This window comes from Perissodus microlepis, chromosome 22 (assembly GCF_051167445.1).
Source record: "Perissodus microlepis isolate ML-2025 ecotype Zambia chromosome 22, ASM5116744v1, whole genome shotgun sequence".
In the NCBI taxonomy this organism is placed as follows: domain Eukaryota; kingdom Metazoa; phylum Chordata; class Actinopteri; order Cichliformes; family Cichlidae; genus Perissodus; species Perissodus microlepis.
The window spans coordinates 3,858,213-3,870,781 of NC_140481.1; the positions used below are offsets into that span (position 1 = coordinate 3,858,213).

At 39.6% G+C, this 12,569-nt stretch overlaps 1 protein-coding gene and 1 pseudogene across 1 annotated transcript; one reads left to right on the top strand and one right to left on the bottom strand.

The window, feature by feature from the left end:
• Positions 1–3,176: 3,176 nt before the first annotated feature.
• LOC146362436 (kallikrein-8-like) lies at positions 3,177–6,303 on the top strand (annotated as a pseudogene).
• Positions 6,304–9,244: 2,941 nt separating this feature from the next.
• Positions 9,245–12,078, bottom strand: LOC146362437 (uncharacterized). Its single transcript, XM_084919896.1, has 2 exons — positions 11,568–12,078; positions 9,245–10,230 (listed from the first exon to the last, which is right to left on the bottom strand). Exons 1-2 carry the CDS (start codon positions 11,617–11,619, stop codon positions 9,383–9,385), a joined length of 900 nt encoding a protein of 299 aa, XP_084776022.1. The 5' UTR covers positions 11,620–12,078; the 3' UTR covers positions 9,245–9,382.
• Between the last annotated feature and the right edge of the window lie 491 nt (positions 12,079–12,569).

Sequence of the window (12,569 nt, forward strand, 5' to 3'; positions counted from 1 at the left end):
ACTGTATTTTTAGAAATTCGCTACCTTAGCTTAGCTAAGCCAAATAACACACACCAAGTAGTTAAACTACATGAATGTCTTAAAGCCATAAAGACCTGGATGACCTCTAATTTCTGCTTTTAAAGTCAGATAAAACTGAGGTTATTGTACTCGGCCCTGAAAATCTTAGAAATATGGTATCTAACCAGATTCTTACAGTGGATGGCATTACCTTGGCCTCCAGTAACACTGTGAGGAACCTTGGAGTCATTTTTGACCAGGACATGTCCTTCAATGCACATATTAAACAACTATGTAAGACTGCTTTCTTCCATTTGAGCAACATCTCTAAAATTAGAAATATCACATCTCAGAGTGACGCTGCATTTATTACTTCCAGGCTGGACTACTGTAATTCATTATTATCAGGATGTCCTAAAAACTCCCTGAAAAGCCTTTAATTAATCCAAAATGCTGCAGCAAGAGTCCTGACAGGGACAAGAATGAGAGAGCATATTTCTCCTGTTTTGGCTTCCCTTCATTGGCTTAGAATCAAATTCAAAATCCTGCTCCTCACATATAAGGTCTTGAACAATCAGGCCCCATCTTATCTTAATGACCTTGTAGTACCATATCACCCTATTAGAGCACTTTGCTCTCACACTGCAGGCTTACTTGTTGTTCCTATAGTATTTAGAAGTAGAATACGAGGGACGGCCTTCAATTTTCAGGCCCCTCTTCTGTGGAACCAGCTTCCAGTTTGGATTCGGGGACAGACACTATCTCTACTTTTAAGATTAGGCTTAAAACTTTCCTTAGCATATAATTAGGGCTGGATCAGGTGACCCTGAATCCTCCCTTAGTTATGCTTCAATGGGGTGGGCTGCTGGGAGATTCCCATGATGCACTGAGTATTTCTTCTTCAGTCACCTTTCTCACTCACTATGTGTTAATAGACCTCTCTGCACTGAATCATACTTGTTATTAATCTCTGTCTCTCTTCCACAGCATGTCTTTTATCCTGTCTTCCTTCTCTCACCCCAACAGGTCGCAGCAGATGGCCCCGCCCCTCCCTGAGCCTGGTTCTGCTGGAGGTTTCTTCCTGTTTAAAGGGAGTTTTTCCTTCCCACTGTCACCAAAGTGCTTGCTCATAGGGGGTCATATGGTTATTGGGTTTTTCTCTGTATGTATTATTGCAGGGTCTACCTTACAATACAAAGCGCCTTGAGACGACTGTTGTTGTGATTTGTTTTCTGTATAAATAAAAATGAAATTGAAATAATATAATAATATAGTATAATAACATAATAGTCACATGGAGACATAGGGCACTATTAATTCCTTTAGTACATTTTCATGACAATATAGTCATATTTTTAGTTTATGTGCAGAGAACAGAGACAGTTTGCTGAAGTACAGATGATGGTGTTGGGCCATCACCAGGACAGCTTCAGTTCATTTGGCTGTGATTGGTCCAACTATCAGGAACTGTAATTATATGATGAAACACAATTCTTTCACGCTGGCCTGAGATCTGACATCTGTGAAGACTATATCATATAAATAAATCCTTTTACGAGTCCACAAGAAACACCACAAATCACAGGGCAGTCTGTGATCTTTCAGGACAGAGACATCAACAACAGTGACAGGACCCTCAGCGTCTTTCTACTGAAGCTGTCAGGCTCTGCTCAAATTTGAGCCACAAGCCTTTGGATGAAACTTAATTCAGGTCTTGACCAAAGTACATTTATGGTCAGTTCATACTGTATATCTTCTATAATAAATCGACAGTTTACACAATACTCAAAGTTTCATTTCTCAGCTTAATTTCCCTCCCAGCACTTTATGAAAGGCAAAAGCAAAAACTGCTGATGAGTAACTTTGCATAAATGTGTGGAGTATTGCAGCTTTTCATGCAGCATGATAAGGCTTCATAATGACACTGGTGACTATACAATGGTCACCATTCAGACAGAAAGGCAGTTGTTAGAGGGTGAATGGCAGGAACACTGTGTCTGGTGCCTCTTCTCTTGCCTCTGTGTATCAGTGAGTATTCAACAACAGTTTCTATATTTAACTGCTGGTTCTTACTGCATAATTCTGTCTGTATAATATAAAAATGATTCAATGCATCGAGTTATGCCAAACCTCACAGAAACTGTGCACGGTGGGTATTCTGAATTGCTGCTCGGCACATATACGCCGACCACAGTCAGAGCCTTACCCTCTGCAGCTTGAAGTCACACAGAGGTAACCCACTCGCTCTCTGTCAGCACTCAGTCGGAGACTCATGAGTGAAGTTTTTTTTTTCTTTTGTTTTGCTCTTCAACTCTTAAGAGCTCCATTAGCCACACAGAGGGCACAATATGTTCTGCATTGCTTCTCAAAGTTAGCATTGGTTAGTGATCATGGCCTGTTTTAGGTTTATAAATCATTGGTTTACACCATATTCCTCTGAATTAATGTCACAAATTGACAAACTGACAGTGAGATACAGTGAAGCGTGTAGAACATGTAATTCAAATCAGTGAGTGCACGAGCAGAACAAGAGCATGAAGCTGAGATCAAACTTCATTTGCTTCCATCTATAAGGTGCAGGTCACTGAGGTCTTCTGACAGAAACCTGCTGGTGGTTCCTCGTTCTAGGCTGAAAACTAAAAGAGACTAAGTGTGTCTTCAAGGCTGTTGGCTGATAATCTATGGAATGCACTAATATTACATTTGATCTCTGCGGTCTGAACATTTGAAAGAGCAGCTCTACTTATTTGTACAGGCTTGATTTTAGGTAGTGGATATTGTTATTGTCTTTTAATGTTTGTATTTACTTTTTGTTGATTATTATTGTGAAGCACTTTCTCTGTAGAAACATTTTACCTTCATTTCCCTTCTGTCACTTTATGAAAGCCAAAAGCAAAAAGAGACGATAAGTAACTTTGCATAAATGTGTGGAGCTTTGCAGCTTTGCAGTTGATAAAGCTTCATAATGACACTATGTGACTATGCAGTGTCCAATATTCAAACTGAAATGCAGTCATTAGAGGGTGAATGGCAGCAACACTATGTGTGGTGCCTCTTCTCTTTTCTCTGTGTATCAGCGAGTGTTCAGCTACAGTATCTATATTTAATGGCTCTGGTGCTCACTGCATGGTTCTGCCTTACTTCTGAGAGCAGATATTTTACAGGTACAAAGATAAACTGGCAGTGAGCTGGTGGGGTGGGGGATTCCTCTTTCAGGTGTGACGGCGAACACAGAGGTCGCTCTGCAAAAGAGAATCATTGGCGGTGATGAATGTGAGCGACAGTATCATGTACAGCTCAGAGCAGTTTATCCACATGGACCTTCCAGCTTGTGTGGAGGCTCTTTGATCAGCGACCGCTGGATTCTGACTGCAGCTCACTGTCTGAAGCCAGGAGGGTGAGGAGCTCAGAGCAGCAACTAAAACTTGTGAACCCAAGGAATGTCTAGTAGCCATGTTTTTGCTATTCAGTAAAAAGTAAAATACATTCAGACAAGATGAGAAATAGAATATGGTGACCATCAGTAATCATGTTTTATGTTTGCTGTGCATATGCAGGACCATGTTTGCAAATCTAAGTGTGCATCAAGGGGGTCCGGAACAAGAAGTGCAGATAACAGCAGATGCTGAGATCTATACAGACACCAGCACAGGCAGAGTTCATGACATCATGCTGCTGCAGCTACTAGCAGCTCTGATGTCCAACCTAAAAAACTACCTGACTGTGATGAACCTCCTAAAAGGCGAGTTGTGGATTTTTCAGCTTCAGGTTCATGTGTTCTGACAGATACTGACACGTCGTGCTAACTTCAGTTTTAGATTCAAATGATACTTTGATATTCCTGTGGCTCAAAGTTTCTTACTTTGAAGTTTTTTTCTTAAAGTTTCTTCTTGACCTGAGCTCTGTGCTGTGAAGTGAGTTCAACAAATGTATAATATATTTCCTTTATCTAATCCCAACAGTGGGAATCAGGATAAGTACTCACAGGAAGCTGCTTATCAATTCAAAGCCCTGGTTATCAAGTTAACCAGGGCTTTCAATCCTAATGGATGTGGATAAACTATACTGGCAATGCAGGTTTTAAAAAGGAAGATAAAACTGTAATATTAGAAAAATATGAAGGGTTTAAATGCATAATACAGACTGAAGGTAACAGCTGCTGCAGAAAAATCAGTGTCATGTGTGTGTGTGTGTGTGTGTGTGTGTGTGTGTGTGTGAGTGGAAAATTGCTGTAGGGTAGCTTAGTAGTAAAAGCACTATATGAATGTGCAAGCACTACAGATGCTTTGTTCAATAAGACTGGATGAAATCTATATCAATAAAGTCTAGCCCATTTGAAGACAAGCAAGAAAGACAGCAAAAATCCTGACTGACATCACGGCCTATCATTACACAGGAGAATCTGATGGATCATTAATCAAGTATTTTATTTAATTAATGTTTGAAAGACAGTTTCAGCTTTTATTCTGTCAGCTACAAACTTTCTGCTGTTTATTAGTGTAAGAGAAAATAAAACTTAATATAACAACAGAATTTAAACATAGGCTGCAAACTGAAAAATGTCTATGAAAAAATGCTATTGAAGGATTTTAGCCCCTCCCACTGTCCATGTAGTACAGTAGGAGGGTCTAAAGTTGAAAGTTTCAAGGGATCTTCCAGGAATGGTGATGCTGCTTTTCTGGACAAATGATCTCTAAGCTTGAACTTAACCAGAGGGATATAGTACAAAGAAAATTCAACGAGGTTTGGCTTACTTTGCGTTAGCTGGCTTGAGAAAACGTAAAACACCAGTCAGTGTCACGCCGCCGGTTATATCAACTTCTCTTTTAAGCTGTGCTTTCTGCTTCACGCTCCGTGCCCACGCATGTAACAAGGGCTGCTATATGGCCCTTTAAAACAGGAAGTAGCATGTGCTGCAGTGAGCTTGAATGGTTTCCCAATGCGCTGAGCAAGCACAGTGCAAGCATGCTAGCCAGGTGTGGCGCATGATGATAAAGTGGTGACTAAAACTCTATAAAGGACATAACTAATATAACAGCAGGTCAGGGTTACTCTTACAATTTTCTCTGTAAGAAGTCAAAATCCTTCATATAGAACTCTGAAGTTACCTGGAGAGATGAAATCCTGCTTCATAGTACAGGCCTCAGGGCAACATTTCAAAGTTAATGTGCAAAACAATCAATAAATGTATTTGTATGTAACTGACAAAAAAAGGGAGAGAAAAGCGTCCAAACACTTCTTATGTCATTCCAGAGTTGAGATCGCAGGTTATGGTGCCACCACTGGACTAGCTAATGACAAAAGAAGTAAGATGATTTTTAACAAATTTGTTGTATTAAGAAAAAAGAAAACAAACCATCCAAACTGTTACTTTATTAGTAAAGAGATGTTGCAGATATTTGTACTGAAATTGTATTTTGCTTCATTTCTAATGTGTTCAAAGTAAAAACAAGCTTTTCCTGTGAGCTCAGACTATTTTATTTCTTTCTGCTGTATTTCTGCATAAAATACAAATCTGTATCATTTTTTTAAAAAGTGCTTTAAGCTGAACTAATTGTCCCTTTTTTCTAGAACCTGGTAAATCACCCTCTCTTCACTGTGCAGAGACTGAGGTTGTCAGCTGTACAGAGCTCAATGATATTTTACAGAAAAAATTCCCCGAGGTCCACCGAGTCAAGAGCTATCAACACTGGTTCTGTGGACAAAGTCCTGGGAAAGATATATGTCGAGTGAGTTTGCATGAGCTCACAGCTGCATTTATTAAACATTCAAAATACAGAAAGATTTTATAAAACTGGGAAACTGTATTTCTGTCTTGCAGGGAAACTCTGGTGGAGGAGTGGTTCATAATGGCAGGATTTATGGGGTCTCTTCTTTTGTGGGAGATCCGGACTTTGTATGCAGAGCACCAGCTGCCTTCATGGACCTCTGTGATCCTGAGTATGCAGATTGGATCAGGAAAACTATCAACCCATAAAAAGCTGTGGATAACTGTAAACAAGCTGAAATAAATAATCTTTTAGAGTTTAGCTTTGGTTTCTTTTATTCTGTTTGATAAAAGCAGTAGAGGATTTCAGAATTTCTGTGTTATTTACCAAAAGAAGTTTTTTCAGCTGCACCCACACACACAGCAAAATCTCCAGTGTTAAATTAACACTAGAGAGTGTCTATATGGGTCCACTCCTCTGAGTGTTAAATACAACACTGTTGAGTGTTAAATTAACACTTTTGACAGTGTTATATGTTTAAAAGTAACCTAGTCAGTTTTGAAGATTAACAAAGACTAACACTGAGCAGTGCTGATTTTCTAACACTGGAAAATAACTCAAAATGTTAGAAATATTCCAGTTTTAAAGATAATGATGATATGGTGTCCCTGTTTCAAATGCAGTTTTAAAGATAATGATGATATGGTGTCCCTGTTTCAAATGCAGTTTTAAAGATAATGATGATATGGTGTCCCATCTTCCTGATGAAGCCCTACCTGACTCCTTCCACTGCTAAAGCAATAATGGTGCCACAGCTCATTGAAACAATACTTCATTTCATCAGAATCATCAAATGATTCTGTTAAAAACAACCGCCCAGTGTACTTGCATGGCTTTAGTATGTGAAAGAATGAACCAATAAAAATGTGAAAAGAATGGATTTGTTGATTTTACAGGGATATGCTAAAATACTTTGAACTCATTTGTTTGTACCCATAAAGAGACCACCAGTCCTTGCATTATGACCATATTTCAAAGTTAGTGTTTAATAAGACATTATTAACTTTCAAAGCCTTTATTGAGAAAACTGAATTGAAATTCCAAGATACACATCTAGACATTATATGTATCAATTTCATACTATGTTTGCACCTCTGAAGCGCAACTGATCCCCCATGACTGCATTTAATATCGATCATTTATATGAGATGAGCAAAGTCTGTGTATCAAAAAGTTTCTGACAATATTGCTGGACATAATTGAGCTATTGATGTAAAAGTGCCTGGTTGTGTTGCACTGACCCTATGTTACTAAATATAGGCTGTCATATATTAACTGTTCCTCTACGTTCCTCAATGAATGCAGCCATTATTACAGACCTGAAAAAAGGAAGGAAAGAATCACAAGAGTGATTTTGTGTTGTTATCTCACAGAGTAGTTTAATGCAATGAGGAGAATGTGCGAAAGCCCCCTAGTGGAGATTGGAGACACTACCAATCGATCCCAGAAACTAGCCGATTAGTATTGTACAGATCGCAGTTCTCGTGAATAAAATGACAACCATTGATGCAACATGAAAAATAATAACTTTTAAACTATTTTCATATCTTATTTACATTGTCTTTATGCTTATGTCAACTAAGATGAATGTGCATTAACTGTATTACTTTTTACTTTCAGTTGTGAACCCTTTTTATATATAAGAATAAGAATATCACATGACTGTGGCCTTGTGTTATACCCTCTCTGCTGCAGTGATGCTGCAGACAAACACAAACATCGTGATTAGACATTCAAGAAGAGCCTCTTAAAGATGAAGGTCTGTGTCTCTTGACCTAAACACATAATCCAGTTAAATCTGATTTATGTTCATTAATGCCCCTCACACTGTAACTTAAAGTAATAAATCGGTCACTCATTAATTACAGAAGTACGTCTGTGAGCATAAAGATGTAAGCCTTGGACCATCAGGATAAAATGCGGTTGGGAAACTTAACAAGCTTTGATAAAACGTCATCAGTTGCTCAAGCAAGACCTCAAAACCTTCGATCACCACGGGTGGTTAGCAGCCTGTGGTTGGACCATGCAGCCTAACAACATGCAGTAAATTGCAGGTTAAAGCAGTCTGCTTACACATTGTTAAACGAGGGAAGGGAACTAAAGTGGCTGTCACATTACCCTTTTGTCCCATTTCATCCCAGGACTCGATTAAATTGCTGCTCACTTTCTACAGTACTTAAAACTGATCAGTAGGACCTGAAACTGCAAACATTCAAACATTCAGGCCAACAATCTCCTGCTTATAAACAGCAGATCATTTGTGTCAGTGTCAGGATGGTTTATATTTGAGCTTTTAGTTCACACAGAACAATTTTTCTTCATTTTTTTAACGATTACCAAAGTCTGTGAATCCCCAAATTGTTCAGTTGTTCTTTTTTGCTCCCCATGAGGTCACTTTCAGCATGTGACAAAAACAACACCCCACTGTACACACTCGGGCCACCAGCAACTTTCTAAATCCTCAATAAAAAGCTGACAGGTTGCAATGATGTTCCAAATAATTCATTAAAAAAACAACTAAATACACAGAAAATGTTATGAAAATTGGTTTATTTTATATCTACTACTTTGAAATGATGCAATAAAAATATGTATAAAACATCACAAACTGTAATATTTTACAAATGCTTACGTCCTGCTGATGCAATGGAGACATCTTCCAGTGACAGTCTTCATCTGTGTGTGTGTGAGGAGGATCCTAAACCCACCGATACAGAAGTGCATGTTCACAACTCCCTCTGTGCAGGCGGGGTCAGGACCCTCCTCACCCTGGGTGAGGAGGGGTGGTGCTGTGGCCAGTCAGGTATGAAGTGCTGAGAGTGGATCTTTGGTCCTCTGTGCAGCTCTGTCCACTCTCAGCTTCCCTGCAAAGCAATAACACAAGAAAGACGTCATTTTAACACAAAACAGCATTTTCATTGTTGGTAGCTGCAGTATGTTGTTAAAAAGCAATTTTAAACCCAACGTATACACATGAAAAATATAAATAAACCTAAACCTACAGTGCTGCTGACATAGGATGATGATTTATACCAACTATTGGAAGAATTTCGTCTTCAAGACAGTTTGTTGTCAATGTGAGGTGATAACTTACATAGTTGGAACACAGCACCACTCTCCCGTTTTTCACTTGGTCATCCATCCTTCTCATCGGGTTGGTCGGGGTAAGGCTGTCTTCTGGGTGGGGTGTTAGCTCCATCTTGGACGTTGAGTGTCTGAAGTGTTGAATTCTTAGCCGCAGGCTATACCTTATGTAAAAACAAGAGACTACAGTCAGTTCACTGCATCATTTTTAAACCTTTTCTACTTATTTGTGTTGACATTAAGTACAGACTTACCTTTGTCCTGCATGGTGAATTAGGGCTTGGGAAAAACATATATTATTCATTTAAAAAGTTACCTGTGATATTAAGAAAAATGGAAGTAATAACAACTAAAAAAGAAAAAAGAAAAAAGAATACATTTCACATGTGCGAGTCAGATGTTCTGTGTTACAAACAGGCTTAACTTAAACATTACAAAGTTAATTAAAAAGTAAAAGATATTTACAAACACTGCAAAACACAAAGGCCAACTTAAGTGTTACAAAGTTTAAAAACACGTTCTAACATAAACTAATCAGAGTCACTGTCATCAAGGGAAAGGCTAAAAAGCCTCTCCCAGAAACATCTGACTCCAAAACAACCTGAGGATGTTGAAGGGGCATCAAACTGGTCACTTACCTTGCACCTCTTTGCACTTACCTCTTCGGTGCAGATGTCTTCTCTGCTTCTCTTTTCTGAGGAAGGAGCAGCAGAGGGAGCAGCTGAGGAAGGAGCAGCAGAGGGAGCAGCAGAGGGAGCAGCTGAGGATGGAGCAGCAGAGGGAGCAGCAGAGAGAGCAGCAGAGGGAGCAGCAGAGAGAGCAGCTGAGGAAGAAGCAGCAGAGGGAGCAGCTAAGAAAGGAGCAGCAGAGGAAGGAGCAGCTGAGAAAGCAGATGAGGAAGGAGCAGCAGAGGGAGCAGCTGAGGGAGGAGCAGCTGGCGGATCACCAACTGGGGCAACAACTCGAGGGAAGAGTGGGGCGTTGGCCTGGCCGAAAGGCGGCATGGCGATAGGGGCAGCACCTGGAGCAATAGGATGTTGCCAATCGTGCCAAAACGGCTCTGGAGGGTGCTCCCGGATGAGAGGGGAATCATCCCTCTCATCCATGGTGTCATACCCCGAGTCATCGCTAAGCCAATCCCCCCACTCTTCTGAGTCGTTCCAGTCAGATGAATTGTCAGACTGTTCACTCACCTCTTCATCGTCTACAGGTAGGTAGGGGGGGTACTCACCTTGCTGTTCACCGTCATCAGCATCTGGTGCTTCATGAGAAGAGGGTGAGGGTGAGAGAGGGAAAGAATACTCACCATACTCACCTTCGCTGATACGCTGGGTATCAGTGTCCTGAGCAGGGCGTTCAACCACATAGTCAAGACGCCCTGTGAAGAAACAATTTTTAAAATAACATTAGGAATGTAATAGACACCCAGTGTTAAAGCAACAGACCTACATCTGTTAGTTTGAGCAGAGGATGAGAGAAAAGCATTTTATGTCGGACTGAATGACACTTCTACTTGTTCAATCTTTAAGTGAAGTTTTTTAATAGAAGACCACCAAACTTCCACCAAGGCAGCTCACTCTGTGTACTTTTAAGGTGACACTATATTGACACTATATATGACACTGTATTTTGTGTACATTCAATTTGTTTTATTTGTTCTTTGTAAGCCTTTATGCAAACACTATGTTGGAATAGGTAATGGATAATAGGATTTGTAAATAGCCGAACATGAGTAACTTATTATATAAATATACTACAGTAAATTTATAACTAACCATGCAGCTCATTCTCCTGTTTTATTTACAATTCACGATGTCACACATTTTGAAAAAAGCTCATAGGTTAAATATGTGGATGCAAACCACAATGTAACATTTAGACCACATGTACCAATCTCATGTCCTAAATATAAAAAATGTATTTTTTTAAAATAAAAACACAACCTCCTTGGCAAGAGTAAAAATTGCACACACACAAAGCTCTGCAGGTATGTCTGAAAATGATGGTCAAGTGAAAAACAAACAAACAAACAAACAGAAACTCTTAACTCAGAATCCACATTTTTAGAAATGTGCACAAGGACTGTATCTGCCATAAGGACAGATACATCTAATCTGTGGTAAACATGCTATCCCTGTGTAAATATCCCTGTGTACAATTTCTCTCTCTGCTATCTAATAAGGTTAAAAGCATTACCGTAATAGAAGATAGGTCTTAATACCATTATTACTACTGTTTTCATATTCTTTTGATATTATTTTATTTTTATCTTTGTGTTTTGCAGCAGAGAAAAAATATAGTTTATGCCAATAAAGCCTTTGATCCGGAGAAGAAAAGGATGTTAGGAGGGGACCTGGATCTGTGTGTTTACACCTGCGTGTTCTGACGCCATGACATCTTGAAGATGCCATTACCATGGAAACTGATTTTTGGGCATTTTACAAATTTTAGTCCATTAAGCTATTTTTAACCATTTCATTTTAAAGAAAAGTGTCAAATTTGAAGCCTTCAAATCAAAGTAACACCTTTTTTTTCATATTCATACACCAGTCGTTAATAATTTCCACACCTCTCCCGGAAAATTTAAAGCATACAAACAATTTACGGGAAACAATCTTGGAATACACATATTTGATCACGTTAAAACTTGATATTCACACTGGAACTTGTTAAATTATTACAGTCATTTAAATTTAAAGAAACTTTCAAACGTACCTGCAGCGAAGTCCAGGTGACTGTCGAGGAGTCCAGGTCCACGGCGAGCCATCTTCAAACTTGAAAAACAAAAACAAGTACAAACGATCCACAGATGAAGTACTTGTTGTCACTTTCAAGTAATATCCGCTTTCAGTCAAATGTTTGCAAAACTTAGCTTTCCACAGGCTGAGGTTGGAGCAGGTCGAAACAAGTCCACGAGCAAGTGTAAACGGACGATTGGAACCTTGTGCAGCATTTATATACCCTCAGCGGCCATGGTTACGGTTGTCAACATGCGTGTACACGTGCATGTGATAGAACTATATGAAAGGAGCTCACCGCAGTGTAATTTACAGTTAATTTAATAATAACAATAATAATAATAATAATAATAATGGATTGGATTTTATATAGCGCTTTTCAAGGCACCCAAAGCGCTTTACAATACCACTATTCATTCACTGTCACATTCACACACTGGTGGAGGCAAGCTACAGTTGTAGCCACAGCTGCCCTGGGGCAGACTGTAGAAAACATGGACGACGCGACAGCTCCCCAAAAATGAAGCCAAAACGTCTCTATCGCCCCCTGGTGTCTGGCTGCAGTATAGGTCATAAACCCCGCCTCCTCCATGTTAGCGGATGGGACTGGGGTCAGACTAAAATAAATTAATTCTCCTTAGATTATTTTTTTCCAAAGATTCTTTCTTTTGTTTTCAATAGTTCTCATCACGCTGATTGATGTTCAAGGGGTCTCCTTTCCCATAAGTTTGATTCTAATTCCTACCACGGTGATGTTAAATTGGGGTGAAACGTCATCATAAGAGCTTTGACTGACAGCTGCAGTCACGGAGAAACTTGCGTATCTCTGTTCGCGAATAGCAGATAGAGCGTAGGCTCTGAGAAGACGCCCAGCGTTTACGCAACGAAAACACGACCGAGTGTTTTAACCTGGCAGCCTGAGGTGTTCTTCAGTAAACTGGACTACCCGACAGAAGGACCCGAGGCCCCGCTGCACTTT

Coding starts and splice junctions, on each gene's coding strand:
- LOC146362437 (XM_084919896.1), bottom strand. CDS start 11,619: ATGGCTCGCCGTGGACCTGGACTCCTCGACAGTCACCTGGACTTCGCT. Junction 10,231..11,567: donor TCACCTGGACTTCGCTGCAG/GTACGTTTGAAA, acceptor GTTTCTTCACAG/GGCGTCTTGACTATGTGGTT.